The 22,254-nt window shown below is 57.2% G+C and overlaps 1 protein-coding gene across 4 annotated transcripts in view; it reads right to left on the minus strand.

Moving 5' to 3' along the window:
• Positions 1-981: 981 nt before the first annotated feature.
• Positions 982-22,254, minus strand: part of MAPK1 (mitogen-activated protein kinase 1) — a 56,685-nt gene continuing 35,412 nt past the window's right edge. The window contains exons 3-9 of one of the 4 annotated variants that reach the window (XM_081542064.1): positions 21,148-21,337; positions 16,146-16,262; positions 12,123-12,237; positions 11,736-11,867; positions 6,831-6,940; positions 5,325-5,450; positions 982-1,515 (exon numbers count right to left, since the gene is read on the minus strand). In XM_081542064.1, the coding sequence (XP_081398190.1) occupies positions 5,334-5,450; positions 6,831-6,940; positions 11,736-11,867; positions 12,123-12,237; positions 16,146-16,262; positions 21,148-21,337 (781 nt within the window). In that variant the 3' untranslated portion in view covers positions 982-1,515; positions 5,325-5,333. Of the gene's footprint in view, positions 4,105-5,324; positions 5,451-6,830; positions 6,941-11,735; positions 11,868-12,122; positions 12,238-16,145; positions 16,263-21,147; positions 21,338-22,254 lie in introns of all 4 variants that reach the window. The other 3 variants (XM_081542063.1, XM_081542066.1, XM_081542065.1) reach the window with 3 other exon arrangements.

A 22,254-nucleotide genomic window follows, 5' to 3' on the forward strand; every position in this document is an offset into this window, starting at 1 on the left:
GGGCCTGCGGGCCGGCTCCGGCCCCACTCCTCACCCCGTGGGCGCCCTCACGTGGACAGACATCGCGGGAACCACCACCCCGTCCAGAAGACCACTTTGTCCTCAGCTGCCCTTGGCGCCGAGCCCAGCCGCCATGGCCCCAGTCTGCCTGGACATGGCCCCCAACCCAGCCTTGCTGCCCCTCTGTCCAGGCGCTGCCTCCACCCGGACCCTCTGCGGTCACGGTCGGCCCTGGACGCTCCAGTTCTGACAACACAGGGGCCCGGGCTGGCCGAGCCGCTGCCCACACGGGGGCTCCTCAGGACTCCTGTGGGGAGGATAGGGTCGTCAGACTCCTGTGTCCACTCAGAGCAGAGCCATTTGAACTGTCTTCTGAAGGACGAGGACGACAGTGATGCGTGTCCACCTCTACGGGGACAGCCGGTGCGACACAGCGCTTCAAACATCCGCCAGACACTCCCTGCCGAGGCAGTGGTTTTCCTCTCAGACGGATGGAAGGCAGGTATGCTCCGCAGACGCCATGGTGAGGTTCACCGCACGACGAAAGGAAGCCGGAGGCACAGAGGAAGCCCTGCCTCTCGCTCGGAGGTCCCCTCGGCCGAGCGAGGCGCGGCCCCAGGCCTCCGGCCCGCCGGGATCCCACCGCCCACAGGCCGCTGCGCGATGCCCAGCAGGGACAGGACCTGCGCGGCCGACACTCCTGCCCGTGGTCTCCATCTCCTGGTCTGCAGAGAGGCGGCTGGTGATGGCGAAGGAGATGCGGAGAGGGCAAGGGTCCGTGCGTCGTCCCCCCACGGCCAGAGGTCCGCGAGCCCGCTGGACGCTAAGCTCCGGGGCCTTTGCGGCTCCGGCTGGCGCTCCACCGCCACCATCACAAGCAGTCAGATCGGAACTCGCGCTTGCCGGGGGAGCGTGCTCCAGGGCCAGGCGGCTTCCCATCTTCACATGGGGATTTCAGGTAACTAGACATGCACGGTGCTATTTTTGGTAACACGGACACAATTTAATGATTCTAATTTTTTTGTTTTTTGTTTTTTTTACAAGTCAGGTGCCATAAACATTCAAATAATCCATCTTTTAGAAAGTACGTTTACAGCATCAAAAGAATTAAGATGAAATATAAACCTTTCTACTTACATTTTTTATAGATTAACCAAATCACAAATACCACAAATAAATGTTAAGTTGTAACAATATAATGAATAAACATTCAGATTCTTAATAAAATCTTCCTTTAACATTTGTTTTTAACTTACCATTATACTAAGTAATCTATGCAGAATTTTGGGGGTACAATACCAAGAAGGCACCAACAGGACACAGCAGACGGGAAGCAGGTTTGGACCTTCCTCGAGTGCTCTGCGCGGATGAAGGATGCAGGGAAGGCCACGTGCTCCAGGGGAGCTGGTGCAGGCCTGGACCACCCTGGGGTTTTCCGTCTCTGATCGCGATGCCACGCCGGCCGCCGTGAGGGAGGCCCTGGGTTCCCTCTGCTGGACACGCTTCTTGCCTGTGCTAAGAGGGTCACATTTCAAACACCAGCACAATTTTAAAGCGCAAATGCTTTAAAACGTTTAAGCAGAAGGACTGCTCAGATTTTCAAAACCACTACATTTACAAAAATATTCCCCTTAAAAACTTGGGATTGTCCAAAACATTGACTTACAAATATAAAAGTATCATGGAAGGGCCTAAAGCATGTGTGCATATGTACGTGTGTTAACATACTGTCACGTACTATAGAAAAGTTACCAATTTAAAACCGTATTAACACGTAAGCAACCGAAAATCAGTCTCCTCTGCACTGTCCACACGTGACTGGCACATGCATGTCGCAAGCTGTGCCCCCACCTGACTCGGGGACAAGACCGACCACGGGCACCTCCACACACAGCCGCAGCAGCAGAGTCAAGAGGACACGCCGCCACAGACACAAAGGCCTCCCGCCCTCGCCCGCGGCCCGCACGGCTGTCTCAAGCCCTCTCAGGTCCGCCTTGCTGCCTTGTTAGGCGTTTTCTTTCATATCCACTGAAGGGACTGGAATGTTTCAACAGGAATTTTTTGCTTACATTTTAGACACCAAGAAAGCCATCGGCCCCAAGATGAGGGGCAGGGATCAGTCACGGCGGCGGTCAGGGTCACCAGTGTGAATGCACGTGACCTAATCCGCACGTTTCGAGAGAGGCAGGCAGACCCAAAGGGTGAGCCTCACACACAACAGCGAGTGCTCTTCACAGGCTCCTTGTTTAGACAACTCCCTGACCTGCTGAACCAAGCTTGGCATGATTAGTAAAAGGCTACAGGGGCTCCAGCACAGGGTTAGTGGCTTCCTGCCCACCGGACCCGTGGACAGTGAGGGGGCGGGGAAGCCCCCCGCCCCCAGGGGTTAGTAACCAAGGCTATGGCTTTCTGTCTGGTTAGCGAACTGCAGGTCCACCTCGGTGAACACTACTCTAGCACGCTCGTAGGACGCACAGGGAACGAGAGCAGCAGACCGCCAGCGCTCCTCTGGAGAGGCGTCCGCACAAACCGCGCTCACGCGGCCCTGTGCCTTCACGGGACAGCTCTGTGCATGGAGGCGAAGCCACGCATCTCAGGGCCAACACCCAGATGTAGCTCTGGCCTGAGGGTGTGAGCGCCGGCACGCCAGGCCCTTCCTGGCGCCTGCCTGGGACACAGGCCACCCTCTAAACAGAACCAGAGAACCCAGCTTGAGACTTCTGGGCTGCGCCATCCGAGTCTGACGGAACACCGCAGACCTGTGATCTGAGCAGAGGAACATGTCAGAACTGATTCTCTGCTGCGTGGAGGGAAAAAGCCCCTCCAACATGCTCTCTACATCGCCTTACATGAACCCGAGTGTCCGGGCAGCGCCCAGCAGGGAGGGGGCCGCTGGCCTTCCTGGTCTAAGCACAACCTGAGCCTGACTGTTGGTTCGGACCCCATGATCCAGAGGAAATCAACACTGAATCTTAACGTGAACACGGAGATAGAGAACGTCCGTTTATTTTCAGGAATGACAAGTGCGTTTCTGTTCGTATTAGCAGGCAGTCTTTATATAACCCATTCTCCACTGCTGTCAAATACCAAACAAGAAAGAAAGGACAGCTGAGAAATGAAAGCTGAAAACCGAGTGCCTTTTCCTAAGTGATCTGCTGGAGAGCGTTTTCCGTGGGACACAACTCAGAGGCAACAACCGAGTTTTCGTCTCAACCACAGGCACGTGGCACCTGGACTCATCTCCGCACAGAAGCTCTAACAGTCATGCGAGGGGACAGTGAAGGCGGAACAGGCAGTTTCAGCGCAGAGCGCAGAGGCAGGAGGGTGGGGCGGGCTTCTGCGGGCGCCGCACACGTGAGCGGGCCCTGGCACGGCACAGCGCTCGGTCACAGGCTCACCAAGGCTTTAGTGCACACTGTCACAGCGGAGGTCAAGAACGAGCTGGAGATGCTGACATGCTGCAAGAGGAAAGGGAGTGCACAACAGCTTCTGCCCGAAAGACGCAGTGTCCCCCCCGCCCGGCCCTCAGGCGTCGGGCGGGCGCCCCTGCGGCCTGCGCCCCTTCCCCGGTCCCCGGGGAAGCCGCCTGTTGGCGCGAGTCCTGCAAGTGCTGTGCCCCCCGAGGGGGCAGGTGAGCTGCCCGACGTGGGCCTCCTCCTCCCATTCAGGGAAGAGACAGTGCTCGACACGCCGGGCACACAGCGCACACCTGATGCCCGCGAGGGGTCAGCGTGACTGACGTGGGGCAGCGGACGTGCCAAGGGGGGCTGTCAGTGCCGTAAAGTGCCCGGGAGACGCAGGGCCCGGCGGTGACGGCGGTCGGCAGGGCGTCGGGGCAGGACTCAGGAGGGGAGGGACCACCGCATCTCTCAGAGCAGAAAGCGGCTAGTGACTAAAGCAAGGTGGGTGGCAGGAGCCCTGAAGGACGAACGCCGCAGGTCACCGAGGCGACACGCGGCGCCAGAACAGCTCTCTGGCCGGAAAGAGTTCTCTGAAAGCACAGGAGCCGCCCCGACGGCTCAGGGGTCAGGTGGACACGCGGACGGGCGGGGTCAGGAGCTGGAGGAGAGCCACGGGGTCTGCGCGCCATCCTCGGGCCGTGTCCTGTGGGGAGACAGACAGACAGACCCTCTGTGAACCACGGACGCACCGCCGGGAAACGGCAGCGGCGGGAAGACAGAGAAGCGGGAAAGCAGAGGAGAACACGCCTGCAGCACAGGCCACCTTCCCGGGGACCGTCCTGTGGGGCGGGGGCTCGCCTCCAGCTCCAGGGCACCTGCCCTCAGACTCCCCGAGACCTCCCCGGGATGCGGGCAGGCTCGCACCCCACCCCACCGCCGGGCCAGCGCCGCGCTCCTGGATGCCCTTCTTCGGCCACAACTGGCGGCACGCGGTGGGATCTGCTCCCAACCAGCGATCGAAGCGGCAGCCCGGCGTCTGAGGTGTGGTCCACAGGGGAGCCTCCCAGAGGCCGGATTCTTCCCTTGCGTTTCTGTGCGTTTTTGGCTGTGCTGGTCTTGGCTGCGGCACGCAGGCTTCTCCAGCTGCGCTGTGCGGGCGGGGTGCCTTTCGTTAACCGGCAGTCCACCCCGGGACCCGCACGTCCTGTAAACGCCCTGTAAACGCCCGTTATGAGGACGCCCCTGCTCCGGACGAGCAGGCGGGCCAGAATCACTGCACGGGCGTGGCCAGTGCTGCCTCAAATGCCCCAGTTTTCTCTGCCCAAGCATGACCAGCACAGCCACAGGCTGGCCGGAAGCGTGAGGCTGGCAGGCTGGACGGGAAGTGACCCCCTGCCACCCCGAGCCCTGAGAGGCACAGCCACAAGGGCTCACCAGGCCCCAGCACCCCTCTAGCATCCCGTCTCACCTGAGGAAATCACGCTGCAGGTCAAACCTGCGCCCCCTAACAGACCCGCAGTTTCCCTGGGAGCAGAAGGACTCGGGGTTCACCACTGTCCCCCAGGACTGCCCTGGGGGAGGGGCACGAAGCAGCTGTGCGGAAGCCCCTGCCCGGCCCTCCGACGTCCACACCGGCGTGTCCCAAACATTTCCCAGCAGAGGCCTCACCCTTGTCTGAATTCTTTGCCACACACTCACTTCTAGAGCTCTGACACAAGCCCCCCTCTCCCCCCTTCCACAGACTCTCTGAAACTGAGATCAGTGTCTCCTCTCTCTGAGCACTTTTTAAAAAACCAACCAACATTGCTGTATTGTCCACCACACCTCGGGCTGCGAAGCTTCTATACTAAAATCCCTCTTTAATGACATTTAATAACACCCTGTCTCCTTTGCCAGGACTTATACGGTGAAAGCTCCAGGTACCTGACAAATTTAAGATCGGTATCCTGGCTGGAATCTAGCAGTCTCTTCAAAAATGAGCTCTTTGAGCTTCTCCTTGGGCAAGTCGTCCAATTCCATGTCAAACTTGAAGGGCGCTTCGGCGACGGGCTTGAAGAGAAAACAGAGCGTTCAGGGGGGGCGGCCGAGGCGGAGGCCGCAGCCCAGGCTCTGGGCTCCCGCCGGCAGCACCGGCCCTGAGGCGTGAGGTGTACCCCGCGCGCCCTGGACCCCCAGCGGGCAGCGACCCCGCACGACGCTGGGCGGGAAGGGCTGCTGCTGGCTGCCCTGCGTGTTCACAGCCAAAGCCCCTGATGCTCAAACAAGTGCGTCCAGTTAAACACACAGTAGGACCTTTCTATGAAGAAGAATCACAGTAAAACACGAGGCCTCAAGGAAGATGAGAATTGTGGCAAATGGCCATATTTACGTTAAACAGAATGAACCCCACTTTTTCTAAATTTAGATACAAAAATGTAAAAATGAGATGGAAATATTCCAAAATTTTAATAACTGTATAACAAGACTACAAAGTGGTCATTCTTGTATTTTCTGGTAAGTTTTCGTTGGTTTTTTTTTTAAAGTATCCCCTCTCTCTATAAATAACCAGGAAGTTAACACCGTCTACGTATGTCACAGACTCTCCTCAGACACTCAGTGCTGTTACCAGGCACCCCCAGACCTCATCCCTGCCATCCTCACACCAGGTCTTACGGGATAGGAAACCCAGACCGCAGACTCGGCTCTGGCCTCCTAAAGGGGAAGGAGGAAAGGAGCAGTTGCTCCCCTGCAGGAGGGCTCGCCGCGTGGGGCCCTGGGCACGCCGCCCTGTGACCCCCGGCGCCCAGGGAGGGGGTGCCGCGGGTCTCTCGTCCTCCGCGGCTGCCCTGTTATCACCAGGGAGGTGGCCTCCACTGTTCCTGGGAGCTGACGGATATGTGCTTCCCCTTTTCATTCTTTCTCTTTTTCATTTATCTGCTTTTCAATTTCCTTTCCTCGTCCACCTTCCCTTGAACACACTCCACCTGGTTCTCGCTTTCCGTAGGCAGGAGTGTGAAGGCTTACGTCTGTGCATCTTGACCGGGAGACTGGACTCCTGGTTCCTGCTGCACTGCCCTCATTATTCTCCAGGAACAAAGCCACAGGGGAGGCCCCAGAGCTGCCACAGAGCCAAGGAACAGGGGCCTTCCCAGACAGAAGACGCCCCGCAGGTGGCACCCTCCCCCAGAGCCCTGGCGCGCACCTCTGGGCCCAGCGTTTCTCAGCAGGCAGGCACCGCAGACACGAGGCCAGCACGCTCTGGAGGCCGTGCGGTGGCTCCGTGCCTCTCCCTGGCTCAGGCCGCGGGAGCCGTCCGTGGGCCCCCTCTGCCGTGCGCCCTCCCCCTGCCGGGCCCTCCCTGTGCAGGAGGCCAGGAGAAAGGGGCTTCCAGCTGGGGAGGCGCCGCCTCAGGCCAGCGGTGGGGGCGCCGGGAGGCGGCTGGACGCTCACCTCGTCGCTCGGGTCGTAGTACTGCTCCAGGTATGGGTGGGCCAGAGCCTGCTCCACCTCAATCCTCTTGTGAGGGTTGAACGTCAACATTTTGTCCAGTAAGTCCAGAGCTACAAAGAGAAAGGTTTTGCAGAGGTGAGAAGCCAAAGGAGCAGTCACCGAACGCGCCGCACTTCCTGTTGGAGTCAAGAGCCACAAGCAGGGGGGCTGAGGGAGCCTGCTCCACCCCCGAGCGTCTGACAGCAGAGCCGACTCAGGAAGGCGGCGCGCTCGGCAAAGGCTCCACACGGAGCCAGGAGTCAGGCCCAAGTCTGCCCACACGCTGCCCAGCCTGGTCCGAAAGCATGGCTCCACTCGGCAGGGTCGCAAGCAGAGGCTGTATGTAGGGCTCTTAGGTCAGCTCCAAGGTCGCTTCTGCAGGGCTGACTTCCTGCCGCGCGGCTTCAGCCTCCTCCTTTCAGGTTCCAGCTGACAGGGGTGTGTGAGGCGCAGGCCCCTGGAAACACGCTCCCTGCTGGAGAGCACGGCTGGGCGGTGTGCCCGCTGCCCGCTCAGTGGCGCGTGCGCCCATGTGCGCTGGGCTCTGCCCGCATGTGAGACGCCTCTGCCTGCCACCCCTGCCCACCTTCAATGAGGAGTCCATCCGCGTAGCAAACAGCGTTGAATGTGATGAGAAACTCCACACAACAAAGGACTTTTTTCACGTCCATAAAGTCAAGTGTGAAAAGCAGCAGGATCTTTTTCAAGTCCACATAATGAATTTCTACAAACAGTATGTTTTCTAACTAGTGACGGGAACACGGGACACCTGCTGGCCCCAGCGTACCAGAAGTGCCCCCAGGGCCTGCCCGGCCCCCCAAGAGCACGGACGTCTGCCTCAGGGCCTGCCCGGCCCCCGGCCCCCTAAGAGCACAGACGTCTGCCTCAGGGCCTGCCCGGCCCCCCAAGAGCACCGACGTCTGCCTCAGGGCCTGCCCGGCCCCCCAAGAGCACCGACGTCTGCCTCAGGGCCTGCCCAGCCCCCGGCCCCCCAAGAGCACGGACGTCTGCCTCAGGGCCTGCCCGGCCCCCGGCCCCCAAGAGCACGGACGTCTGCCTCAGGGCCTGCCCGGCCCCCGCCCCCCCCAGCACCGACGTCTGCGTCAGGACTTGTGACCTTTGTCCGCAGCAGCAGTCAGAGACGCCAGTACTGTCTTTAACCTCCACCTCCTGCTGCTGCTAAGAGGGACATACTCCCAAGCGAGGGGCATTCCTGAATCAGACCTCGCGTTCAACCCTAGGCAACAACTTCGAAGGAAAAGCGCGTCTTTCTTTGTTGCTCCTTGAGAAAGGCCTGCCCGCCAGCCCGCTCCACCTGCACATGCGCAGACAGGAGGCTGGGGGAGGCGAGCTGCCGGCCCTGGGCGCTGCGCCCGCACCGAGTCACACTGCCCATGCACACGCTTCCTGGGGTGCAGAGGCCACTGCCCCTCAAAGACTGACGTCCCTCTGAGGCCGGGAAGGCATCCCGCTGGGACCCTGCCTCTCCGGGGGGGGGGGGAGGACCCCACGCTGTCCTGCGAGCTCTGTGGGAGCGCAGCACTGTGGCCCCACCGTCTGCCCCACGGGCCACTCTCCTGCGGGCCACAGGGTGGCACGCCTGGCTGGTGCGCGCACTGAGCCTCCTCACCCACCAGGTGGGACCCTGAGCAGAACACGCTGTCGCCTTTCCCGTCTGTCCTCAGCCCCAGGTTCCGAGCGGGGCCAGAGCAGGCGGCCACCTGTGCAGGCTGTGCCACAACCATGCTTCTCGGCCTCTGAGCTCAGAGCCCTGCTCCTGAAAACCCCCAAGGATCAGCTGTAAGCACAGCCCCAGGCAGGCCCGCGGCAGGGGCACCCCGCACGCCCTCATCGCTGTGTCGCACGTGGCGTGAGCCAGAGGGCACGGAGGACCGCGTGGGGCAGAGTGAGTCCCCTGCCCCGGGCTCAGCCCACACCCGAGCACAGAGTGCAGACGCCCCGGCAAGGGGACCCTCTCCCCTTCCAAGGCCGACCCTCCCTGCTGTGTCCTAAGCCCCCACTGCCCGGGGTCCTTTCTGTCTCTCCTTCAAACTCCCGCCCTGTGCTCTCACCCCTCTGAGGTGGGCACCAGGACCTGAACTGGAGGCCCCCTCCTCTACAGGCTCCGAGGCCCTGCCCCTCTGGCGCTGCCCGGGGAGGACTCTGTCCACCCCCCGAGAGTCCCCGTCCTCCTCCAGGACCTCACCTGCCGTCTGCTAAACTCTCCCGACCCCAGAGTCAGCTCAGCACTCACTGCACAGGAGACTGGGGGCGGACAGGACGCTGCTGAAGGTCCCACCGAGAAGGCGCGTGCACGCGTGTTTACGGGGCAGTGACAAAGTCTGCATGCTTTCCAAAGAGCAGGTTATCTGACAAATGGAGACAGACTTCTCACAAGAACTGCATTTGTTTTTTAACTTCAAAAAACAGGGACTTCCCTGGTGGTGAAGACGTCGCGCTTCCACTGAAGGACATGAGTTTGACTCCTGGCTGGGAACGAACATCCCGCAAGCCACACGGCGCAGCCAGAGGCACCCAGAAAGGACAGACGAAGCGGGAGCGAGGGGACAGAACTCGTCTTTCTCCCGCTGACGGCGTCTCCATCTGACCCACGAGGCTGCACTTGCCGTGGGCAGCACGGGACAAAGGCTTGGCTGCAGTGACCACCAGGGGCGGGAGCTCTCAGGACACAGGCCAGTGTGAGCCTGGAGCTGCTGGAGGCCACCGTGTCACCATGAGGAAAGAGGCTGCCAAGAGGAGAGACGGAAGGGGAAGGCACCGCTGCACCACAGAGCCCAGACCGGTCAAAGCGGCTCTGCCCAGAATCCACATCCTGCTGCCACTGGCCCACGGGCCGGTAGAGCCCTCTGGGCCAGGCCAGTCAGACGGCTCCCATGAGGCGGGCAGAGAAGGCCTCAGAGCCGGCCCTCCAGCCTGAGGACTCCCCGCACCCACAGCCCGTCACGCCGCTCATCTCTGACGTGTTTGTAGAACCTTCCTCTGCGTCTTCTCACAGAGCTGAGGCCACACTATGTGCGACAAGTGCTGTGTTCCTTCCTCAGTAAACACTGCTCATGCGTGCTTCCCCTTGCTACGAAAACTCTGTAAAAATCACGTTCAGGGACTGTATTCCCAGCTCCCTACGAGGTGGGTGAAACTCGCCCCATTCTGAGGTAAGGAAAATGTGCAACAGTGAGGTCAGTGACTGTCCCAAGTCACAGGGCTGGGTGGTGGCGCCCAGCCTGCCCCCCGGAGCAGCCCCAGAGCACGGGGACGCTGGAAATGCTGTGCGACCTAGAGCAGTTCACACCCCTGTCCACGCCAGGCCTAACCTGCTCTACATGCTTCTGTGATCGGACCAACCACCTTTCATTTACGTCTGTCTTCTTGGTGTGTTTGTTTTTAAAGCTCAAGAAGATATTTTTCCCCCAAGCAGAGATCAGAAAAATACTGAGTATTCTAAATATTGTTAATTTCTAACAGTATGATTTTTAGAAAAGTATTTGATCATCAATTGTTTTGCAATTCACTCTGATGTGTGAATAGTGATTTAATCTGATTTTCTTTCAGACAGCTATTCAACTAGCCCCGTACCATCTGCTGAAGAATCATCTCTTCCCCTTCACCACAGTAACTTCGGAGAGAATCCCAAACTAGATTCCTCTGAAGGAAAATCTACATTACTACTGGTTCAAGGCACTCAGCAGCCAGAAATTTCCAACAAACATGTGAAAAAACATTCAACCTCACACTTAATTAAAGAAAAACAAATTAAAATGCCACTTTCCCCCCATTTGGTTGGAAAACTCACAAGTTCAATATCCAGAGCTGTTGGAACAAAGAACACAATGAAGCTGCTGACCTGCCCCTGAGTCACCAGAGTGCGGAGAGGAGGCCCGTCCCACAGCCGGGACCACACAGGGGTCACCAAACTGTGGTGACCTCTCAAGGTCCACACCTCATACAATAAATCACATCAAGGCCGGTCTCCTGTATTTAACAGACTTCACACTTCCTCCTCTGTGAACTGCTATTCACAAGACAAATCCAAATCCAGACGATGAGCTACCTGCAGGCAGGCTCTTAGTCCGTCTTACTGCCGCTGCACGTCCAGGGCCTCAAAACAGACCCTGAGCGTTTCCTAGGCGGACACACCTATCTCTGCACACCACAGCAGGAGAGCAGAAGCGAGTGCCGGCAGATGGACTGGCCCCCACCCTTCTGCGGCTTCTCCGAGTGCGGGGAGCAGGGCTGACCGTGTGACGTGCTCTGGCCAACAGGCTGTGGCAGGACACCCTGCTCTCAGACCTTGCAGCCCCTGCTCTGCTTCTTTCGGGGCTCTGCTGCCGGCACGGAGCACCCCGTCGGATCCACTGCAGGACGAGGGCCAGCAGACCCGCCCAGCTGCCCCGTGGGCCCGGCAACCTCTGGCTGCCAGGCCTGGGCGAGGGGGCGACTGACCACAAACGGGCATGATGCAGCTTTTGGAAACAATGGAAATGCTCTGCATCCCGACTGGGGTGAGGCTACAAGACTGCATACATTTGTTAAAATTCAAAGGCTTGCACAAGTGAAAAGGCTGAGTTTTATTCTATGTAAATTATTCTATGATAAACCTGACTTTAAAAATTATCCAATGACAAGATAATTCTAAAGAAATGAACTTAATCCAAGTTAAGAAGTACCACAGAAACCAACATGTGGACAGCTAGACATGACCTCCAGACCCCCTTAGCCCGTGGCCGCGGCTCCTCTGTAAGAGGGAGAGCGGTGAAGACCAAGCGCCAAGCAGGGCCGTAGGACAGCCCAGCAGCCGCAGCCCCGGGGCCCAGAGCTCTCGAAGAAGCCAGACGAGATCACACTCACCTTTGGAGTCGGCGTTCGGGAACAGCCTGTTCCACGGCACCTTATTTTTGTGTGGAAGAGAGAGCAGATAGTTTCTAGCTTTTAAATTTATTATACAATTCAGGTCTTCCTGAGATGGGGATCCAAGAATACCTATCGGATAAAATAATCTGCTGTTAGTTACCAAGACCAAGGGACACCAGCCACGCGCCGCCGGCAGTGGGGGGTGGACACTGGCGCTCACTGTCTTCTCACCACCGCCCGAGGCTGGACTTTCTCACCACGTTTCCAACCAAGGACGAACAGAGACAGCTCACGCCTATGACAGGTCGCAGAGCCGCAGGAACTCGTGTCCACCTCACAAAGGGCTCTGACGTGGACGTGGGCCCCAGACACTGAGGACCTTACCCAGAATGTGGTTCAGCTGGTCGAGGTAATGCTTCCCGGGGAAGATGGGCCTGTTGGAGAGCATCTCTGCTAGGATGCAGCCCACGGACCAGATGTCGATGGACTTGGTGTAGCCCTGCAGTGGGAGAAGGGGGAGAGTGACCCCTGCCGCCCCGTGACAACGAGTGCTGCCTGCAAGACAGGGCTTCTCCTCTGCTCCGTGATTCAGAGGTGCGTGCAGACAGCACAGAGACAGACACACCGGCTTTCCTATAAGATGCTAAAAACCACCACTGCTTGATTTCATTCCTCTCTTCAAAGCAGATTCACTTATTAAGAAAGAATTTCTGTCGTAGACCTCATCTCTTTTATCAAATGATGTGTGAGAAAGAATTAGAATCCCTGCAAGCTGAAGCTGGGAAAACGAGAAAGCAGTGAACAACCACCGACTACTCTTAGACATCTGTGGACCAATTACTCATTTTGGAAACTCGGAAGTCACTCAAAAGGGGCATTGCTCCACTTCCAAAATATCTTTTTTCATTTTGAAAATCATTAAAAAGAAAACAACAACAACCCATGATCTCTGCAAAAAAAAAAAAAAAAGGTGTGCTGGCTCCATCCTATTTCATTCATTCCTTTTTCTCATCTTCTTTTTCTTTTCATTTTTCAGGCCTAGTTTTTCTTTTAAAGGAATTTGGTGAAAAGACAGGGAAGAACCACCATCCAACAGCGACAGAAAGACGCTCCTGTATAAGCAGAGTCCCACGGGGAACGCTTACGTGTCGTGGTAAGGAGGAGAAGAAATGTGGAGAACGGCTACAGGGAAAACAAGTTCAGCCAAATATTAAAGGCTATGGAAATACAGCAAAGTATTTTTTGAAAATCAAAGACTTAATGATCAGATCTATACTTCTGATAAAGTGGGCTGAATTTCAAAATAATTCTTTCCAGTAAGAATTGGAAGTTTAGGGGCATCTCACTAAAATGTCCTACTAGTTAGTAACATGCTGATTCCTGATATTATTACTATAATTAACAGCAACTACAACCATGATTAGGGGAGACCAACTGTCCTCAGGCGGCACGTGAACCAATGCTAAGGACACGCACCCTGAAACAGTCAGTGGTCATTCATTCTCGAGTGAGTCACACAGAAAGTCACACGTGGAGAGGATGAGAAATCACGCAGAGGGCAAAAGACGCGGAGCCGGCGAGCGGGCGTCAGTGAGGATGCGGGCGGGGAGGGCGGTGCTGCCCTCCGCTCTCACACGACCGGGACGTCCTGAGTCCTCCCTGTCACTCCTTCCCTCACACGCGCAGGAGGCTCCTCCAGGATGCCACACGTGACGTGTGACAAGAGGGAACCCTGCCTTCCTGATGCTGGGTGTCGGGGGAGCCATCAGGCCGTGGTGTCACGTCCACGGAGCCGTCACTCTTCCCCTGCCGGGTTCCAGCGTGCTGTCAACAATGCCAGCTCTCCCTCTCCCAGCTTCAGGCCAAGACTCTTCTTCAGGAACTCAAACCAGAACAGCCGAGGTGAGAGACTGCAGGCAGCACCGGGTGAGAAGCCAGCATGCTCAGACCGAGCCAAAGGCTGGAGAGACCGGCAAAAACGAGAACCCTACTCTCCTCACCAACATGCTTATGTTGTGGAAAATCAGCAGTTAAAAAACGAGAAATACCTAATTTACGTCAACTTTTATTTTAAAATACGTTTAAAAATTAACACATTAAAAATTTGTTTTAACTTTCAGATAGTAAACTTTCATAGATAAAACCCACATAAACAAACTCTGCTCAGGGTCTTGGGTAAACCTTCAGACACGGCCGGGATCTGGGCAGAGTGTTTGAGAGCCTCGCCTTGTCCACTCCCGCCATGTTTCTGCCAGTTACAAATTGTATCAAATAAAATGTTACAAATACACAGAGCACTCTAGCTGGCCAAAGTTGGGGCAATGAGTCCTTTAAAAAAAAAGGGGGGGGGGAAGATAATGGACAGCAAACAAACAAAACCCCCACAGCCATGGGAGTCTACAGGGATGTTTCAGACAGAGATGGGGTCAGAGGAGGAAGAGAGAAAAAGGGGAGGCCTCTTCAGAAACGAACGCCAGCTCATCAGCAGGGTTTAGGGAAGCCTGCTCTGCAGGGCCCGGCAGGAGCACTGATGGGACACTGGTGTCGTGGGCACCCCAGGGAGAGGCTTCGGGGAGCAGAGGAGCCCCAGACACGGCCTCAGAGCCTGCGGGGCCTGTGCCAGCACAGTGACCCGGGCCCCTCAGGAGGAGCCCGCCCCGAGAAGCAGGAAGAGAAGCTCGGGTGGGTGTGAGGCCACCTCTGCGCTCCCCAAGTGTTCCGGGCCGTGGAGGAGCGGGGGTCGACCCCACACTGGGCACAGCACAGGGGCCGCACACAAGCGGCTGTGAGGACGCGACGGGGCCAGCGCCCGACGAGGCCACCGTCACAGGCGCATGGAGGGCACCGCGGTGTGGGGGGCACAGCGCCTGCCCAGGAGCAGCCGCCAACTCCTCACGCTAGCACGCTAGGAGTCAGCGAGTTCAGCACAGGGGGGGAGAGAGAGGAGAGCTGGGAGGCAGAAGAGGTCAACGGCGGTGAGGCAAGGCGTACACAGGTGTTCGCCCGACTCAATTCCCGCATGGCTGTGCTGAGAAAAGAAAAGCCTGAACACACTGCGGGAGCTGCACCCTCAGGCTCGAGGAGCCAGGAATAAAAGGATCCAAGCCCCTTGTTTACTACGGTTCACGCCGCAAGAACAGAGGCCACCCTCCCGGCTGGACCCCCTGGAGACGGTGAGAGATGAAGACGCGGCGGGAGCTGTAAGACCACAAGGCCCCCGGGCACAAAGGCTGGCTCTCCGTCCGGCAGGCAGGCTCCGCCGAGCACGTGGGTGCCGCCGGCACGGAGCGACCGTCACACGGCCGTCCACAGCAGGAACCTGCCCTGTGGGATTATTTGTCAAACGGAATTATGAGAGAATCAACATGGCGTTTTCTCCTTCAAAACATGTCACGCCAAATCCTTCTTTACAATGGAATTTATTCTAATGGAATTTTACTTCTACAGCTGACTAAACACACGTATGACACTGAGAGGAACTACCTGCTTTAAACAAATTCCATTTCCTCACAAAAGCAACCTAACGTGTGGCCCAAGTCCTTTACGTGTCGAGGCTGGAGGAAGAGAACAGGGCTGACGGGCTGTGCACTTCCCTCACCGCCATCAGGCCCCTCAGGGCGGCGTCTGGTCCCAGCACCCGGGGTCCAGGGTCCGCTTCCATAGCTTTCCTCACACACATTACCTTAAGGGAGACGGAGCGGAGTTCAGCAATCTCGACCCTGAGACACGAGACTCGGGATGAGGTAAGAGACGTCAGGCGCACTGACCTTCTCCAGCGAGACAGCTCGGTCAGACACTGCCTGCAGGCGGCGTACCGAGACCCCCGAGGCCCCCGGGCCGCCCTCACTGCGGCCGCTGCTGCTCACACGCCCCGCGCGGGGCTCCCTCCTGACTCTGCCTGGCTCTGCAGACTCTTTGGACCAGACAAGGCCCTGCCAGCAGCGTGCTTTCGACCTGCACGCAGGACAGCCATGTCATTTTGAAAGAGTTACAGCAGCTCCTATTTTTTCCACACCAATGTTTTCTTCCAATTTTATTGCAATTTCGCTGAAGAGGCTTCTTCATTATCAGGTAGGTCCGACTTTTACAGGAAAGCCCTGGTCCGCATTCACAGACCACAGGCTGTGCAGAGCCCAGCTGACAGGCCGGCCTGACCCGGCAGCAGCCACAAGGCAGGAAGCTGCCCGGGTGGAGAGGGCTGGCCGCGGGCAGAACGCAGGCGGACAACGACGGCAGCACACCCTGCGGCTCTGTAACACGCCGGCCCTGGACGGTCAGCGCTAGAGGGAGGCAAGACGGTACCTCGGGGCTGGCCAGACAGGCCAAGCCTCAACCCAGGCTGACTGCAACTCACGTCCTAAGCTCTTTGGTCTCCTGGTTTTCTTCTGATGCAAACCTGGTCCTTACCTTGGAATTCAACATGATTTCTGGAGCCCGGTACCAGCGAGTGGCCACGTACTCTGTCAGGAACCCTGTGTGGTCGTGGTCCGGATCTGCAACACGGGCCAAGCCAAAGTCACAGATCTAGGGGAGAACAAGACAGGACACCTTCTGAGCGAGTCGAAGCCGTCAAGAGCAGAGCATCACAGACACTAACAGGACAACAGCAGTGGCGACGGCAGGAAGTGCTCCCATTCTCGTGCGCAGACCTCCGAGGGAGTGACACGCTCACTCCTACCTGGTCCTCACGACAACGGAAAGGCAGCCGCCTCGTGGCCGAAAGGAACAGGCTGGAGAGGTCTTGCACAGAACACATTTTCAGAGGTATGCAGCCTCTAATTATCTGCTTACCCACAGCAATCTCGCTTAGGACACTTGACAAACAGTTCTGCACGGACAATAAGGTCACTCAAACCAGCCCCCAGCGAGCGCAGAACGGTCACCGCTGGGACCAACTACGGCTGGCACGGCCTCTCTCCACACACGTGACCGCCTCCGCCTGCTCTGGCCACCTCCCTCTCCTCCTGTACTCAAACCCACTCCCAAAGCTGCACAAGACATTCCACATCCTGACGACGAATCCTTACCAAAAAAAAAAAAACCAGCTTCTAATTTCTCCTGACTCACGCAAGCTGGCCTTGACCATGCAATGGTTGGGGCTACTCCAGATTACAGTATGTAAGGAAAGTAACTGGAACATATTTGGTTCCAAACAACTGCAGGACCTTTTAATTCCTAGCTCCTGGGGAACTAATCCAAGAGACAGACAAAGAGAGAGAGAGATGCTAACACAGACTGGAATCTAGCAGAAAGCAGCCTGGAAGACCGAGATCACTTTGGAGGCTGACTGCTTTAATTCAGCTGAAAAGTGACAAGGGTCTGAGCTCAGACACGGAGGCAGGGACACGGCTCAGGGAAGCTCAGGCTTCATGGACACCAACCTCTGCTCACAGACCCACAGCTGAAGGCCTCTTCAACAACTTAAAAGGACTCTGAAAGCTCCGCCCACCTCCTCACGGCACCTCTGACCCCAGGCCCTGCCGCTTCCTCGATGCAGCCCTCAGAAGTTCTGTATCCGTGCCGCCCGATTCCCGTCCTCTGAGCTCCTGTCAGCGCATCTTCAGGAGAAGCCCATGCCATGCCTGCTCCTGTGGCTCTTCCAGGGCCATGCTCTGGGCGCTCCCGGACAGGGCCGCACAGTTGCTGAGGTGTCTTGAGGCCCCCTTGGCCTCTAGCACCAGCCTCACCTCCACAGCCAGATGGCTTGCTGAGGCCATCACACCCTGGACAGCTGGGCCTGTCAAGCAGGTCGGGCTGATGGACTGTCTGAATCTCTGCAACGCACCTGCGCCACGCACCAGCCGCTCGGACCCCCTCAGCTCACATGTGGGCCGGGTCCAGACGCGAGTCACAGCTTTCCACGGGTCAGCAAGGTCCCAGGTGAAAAGCCCACATACAGGACCCCCGGTCAGTGGGCTCAGTCCTGGGGGTGACGTCTCCACCCTCCTCTGGGAGGGGAAACAGAAGCAGGAGCCACACTCAGGGAGACGGATGTCACCTCACACTCTACAGAGACAGGCCCACACAGTGTGAGCAACCTAAACACAGCTGTGGGAGCGCCCTCCTCTGAAGAAAGCCATGCCGACGTAACCCTGACCCCCCGTCTGCTCACAAGCTCTGGGGCTAAGCATGTATCTGGAAGCTGGGCAAACCTGTGTAACTGCCTGAACCAAGAGAACATACTGGAAGCAAAGCCGTGTGACTTCTGAGGTGAGATCGTAAAATGCAACGTGCCTTCCGCCCGGGGAGCTGGGAGCCTCTGGCCGTGTCGTAGGGACACCGGGTTGCGTGGGCGACGACCCGCACCTCCGGGGCCACGCCTTTCCGCTGCGGGCCAGAGGCTGAGCCCAGGGCAGTCACCGCCCCCCTGCTGCCTGACCAAACTCCTGACCTCAGAAACCACGAGTTCAAACATGACTACTGCTGTTTCAGGCCATGACATCTTGGGCTTGAGAGAGGCTCTAGCCTGGGTGGAGGTGTGAGGTAAACAGGCATCCACGTGGGGAGGTGGCAAGAGCCCCCAAGGGGACTGGAGTCTGAGTAGAGGGTCCAGGAATACACTGCACCAACCAATTACATCACTGGAAGCTGCAAAACGGTGACTGCTCTAATTTTATTATCCCTGTGCGTTTATTAGCCGGCATTTACTTTAAGGAAGCGCCATCATCCATCACCCGGGGCCTCGTGCCTACCCTGAAGCCCGGACCCCCTGGGAAGACGGGGAACGTTTCCTCCCTCCCTGTGAGTTCCCAGTTTCAGAAGACTGAGCTGCCTTCAGGGGGACCGTGTTTTACCACTGGTATGCTGAACTCCTAGTAGATAAAAATTATTGGCTATAATTTAACAAATCAAGGGGTACATGCAGGGAAACTCCATTCACGGTCATCCATGGGAAGCTCATGTCACGCTCTCCAAGTTCTTTTAACACTGCAACACTGAAAGCTAATACAGCATTAACCAAAAAACTGCTAAGGCTACAAAAAAACCAAACAAAAATTTACTACAGTTCTATACAGAGGAAGGCAGACAACCAGGATATGGTGCAAGAAAAAGAAAACGACTTGGTCACAAGACAGGTCCTACCACTGCTACCTGGCTACCTTTGGGGCTGAGTAAACTCAAATTCTCCTAGAACAAAACCCCAAAGCCATTTCATTTTGTGTCTTTTGGATCCTCCTTTCTAGGCCCACCTAGAAGCATAACCATAGCATATGACCCAGGCAGCCTGGGACTCCTCCTGGGGCTGCTGACTGGAGCCTCAGTGAGCAAACAGGGAGGACCAGCACTGCTGGAGACCACGCAGCCCTGGAGGTTCACTAAGAACACGCTGCAAGCAGAATCTCCAAACAGGGTCCACAGCCCTTGCTTTTCTGTGGCCCTGAGAAAGAAACAGGACGCCTGCAAGGAGAGGGTTCCGGGAGGACCATGCGAGGCCAGTGTGTACTGGGTCTCAAGGCTGGGTACCAAGTACAAAGCATGTTTATGGAAGCCAAAGAAGGAAGCTGATTGCTGTTGGCCTCGACTGTACCAGAGTCAAAGCTAAAGGTCTAAGACATGTCAAAGAGCTGACATCCCGAGGGCTCAAGAGCAAAAACTACTAACACAGAAAAAGGAAGAGAGGACATGATCAGCAGCTTGAAAATTCAAAAAAGAACCTAAATGGCAAGACATCAGTAAGGCCACCAGCCATGAACTTTCTAGGCCCGGGGCTGTGGGACGGCATCACGGCCACCCCAAGGTCTGAGGAGGGGACGGGCGTCCCCGCAGGCACTGGCTCCAGCCCCCCACCCGGGTCCCCACCCTGCCTGTGGGACACGCTCCCACGGAAGCCCGTGACTGGGTGACACGCGCACCACAGCCGTCTGCAGCGAGACCCCGAGCACGTGTGCCCGCGCGGGCGGTGCACACCCCGTACCGACAGTTTTCAACCTGGGTCCGCTGTGCTGCTCTAAGCATCTAAAACATCCTACTGTGTTTCTGAGTGTGTGTTAAATTGGGTTTTGAAAACAGTGCCTGGACTGTGCAGATGGCCAATAACACATGTATCCGCGTGGGCGCACATTCTGGTGAGCAGGGGAGAAAACGGCCCGAGGGAAAGGCAGGCCCACCGGCAGTGAAGAGACAACAGAGGAGTGTGCTTCTGTTTCTTCTTCTTAAGAAGGAGCGTTTTCAAGCAAAAGTCAACTTCTCCCAGAAATATTACATTCTTACAACATTAAGAATAGCTCTCCAAAACCAACCAAAAGCCATCTGCCGTAACAGGACTGTCATGTAAGAGAGGAAAAAAGGAGAAGCAGCAGGAGACACCAGTCACTGTGATCTTTCAAGAAACCACTAAGAGCTGACCGGGCCTGTCTGTCCCTCAGAGCACCTCATCCTGCAGGCCACTCTGACTCTCATGTGCCCAGACCCACGGACAGCGATCTGGCGGCTCCACCCCAAGTGGGAAGGGCACGAGTCTAACTCAGAAGGACAGTAAGAGGTGACAGAGTCCACCCCAGCTGTGTCTGATGCAGGAAGCTGTCCTCCGCCACATCGCACAGGCTATCTGCTACACAGCTGTAAACACCCAAGACGGCAGATAAGCTAACCGTCTGAAGACAGGGCCACTGACAGTCCCAGAAGATTCTCCAGGCAGAGCAGGCCCCGGCGCTGGCGCACTGGCCCCTCACCTCTTCCTTTGCTGCTGCCCCTTCTGTCTGCGGTCCCCTGCGCCCGGCACGGCCACGCACCTACTGCAAGGCTGGCCTGTGGGGAGGGACAGCACAATGCCACCTCCTTCCTGACACGTCATGGCCCCGGCCGGAGCCGGCAGCCTCCTCCGCTGGGTCTGGAAGCGCTCCTTTCAGAGCCTCCGTCACCGCAGACGGCACCACAACCGTACACGCTACCTCCGTGATGTACAAGCGACAGCCCGCTCTTGCCAGGACCACCCCGTCTTGATGAGCACAGCTCGGCAGTAGGTCTGGAAACCAGGAACAGTGAGGCCTCTAGAGCAGCTCCTTCTTAACACTGTTCTGGGTCTCCAGAACTTGTACATGCATTTCAGGATCAGCCTGTCCGTTTCTGGGGCTTTTACGGGGACCACTGACATCTTGGCAACGCCGAGTCTTCCGACCCATGAAGATGACACGTCCTCCCACGTGTCCAGCCTTCTCAGCCTCACACCATTCCCACCGGACTCTGCGTGCCCCTCATCGGGTCTGGGCCATCTGCAGACCTCCCCCTTATGCACTCCGCCAGGCATTAGGAGGCCAGCACTCGCTACTTGCGTTTCTTTTTGCCATAAAAATGCTTTCAAGTATTTCTGGTGTAATTCTAAATACCAGTAACAATAAATACAAACATGCCCCCGTAAAACGACCTTTTTCAACAGCTACACCCAAGTGAGAGTAAAGCCCGGGCTGACCTTGAGATCGCAGGTGGTGTTGAGCAGCAGGTTGGAGGGTTTGAGGTCGCGGTGCAGCACGTTGGCTGAATGGATGTACTTTAACCCTCTGAGGATCTGGTAAAGAAAATAGCAGATATGGTCGTTGCTGAGGTGTTGCGTCTTCAAGAGCTTGTAGAGATCTGTTTCCATGAGGTCCTGTACTATATATCTGTTTGGAAAGGTTAAGGTAACACACCAAAATAGCTAGTTACACTCAGCAAAGCACTGAAAACAAAAGGGACGCCAGCAGTCCACTACTCCATCCCGAGGCCCAGGAGGGACGTGGGGACCTGGCAGAAGGCTGGCACACCTCCCGGAAGGGGTCTGGAGCCGCGCCCTCCTCCCCAGCTCCTGAGACGGCCGGCGTCACGGCCGCCTGGCTCGCTCTTGCGCTGATGCGCCAGCGGAGACCTGGCCTCACACGGGAGATGCGCCTGAGTCCTGCTCCCTCAGCGGCCCACCACCAACAGGAGCCTCTGGCGTCGCTCCGAGGGGCGGGCGGCGTCGGGCACGTTCTCCTCTGGCTCAGCAACAACTCCTAATTTCATTGGTCTTTGACCTGCCTTCCTGTCCCCCTCCTTCCCCACAAAAACCAACCATCGAACTTTTGGAAACACAGGCTAAGAACACGTTCGCTACGGAGTGCAGCCCTCAGTCTGCCTGCCCGGCTCTGCGATGCAGGCTGAGACTAAATACACCAGGCAGTGCGAGGCGGCGCTACGAAGGGGCTGTGCGGCCTACCGTGCACCTCCGCGTCTAGAGTCTCAGGCACAGCTGACCTCATTCCCACGGAAAACAGACGACAAACGCTGCCCACATCTCACCCCAGTGTGCTTCCCACTAGTGTCTGGGGTTTTTTTAAACTCATGTGTCTGCACACGTTACACACATCTCCTACAGATGCACGCTAGCGGGGACACAATTTGGGATGTGAAGGAAACACGACTGGAAAGCGTGTCACTGACAGAGACGTGATTTTTAAGGCAAACGGTAAAGCAGGACAACAGGCAGCAGGGGAGGCACTTCACTCCGAGTGTCAGCGGGACTCAGAGCAGAGCTGGTAACAACGGAAAGGCCCCCGGAGCC

The sequence above is a fragment of the Giraffa tippelskirchi genome, chromosome 11, assembly GCF_054371585.1.
Source record: "Giraffa tippelskirchi isolate mGirTip1 chromosome 11, T2T-mGirTip1v1.2.pri, whole genome shotgun sequence".
NCBI classification, from domain to species: domain Eukaryota; kingdom Metazoa; phylum Chordata; class Mammalia; order Artiodactyla; family Giraffidae; genus Giraffa; species Giraffa tippelskirchi.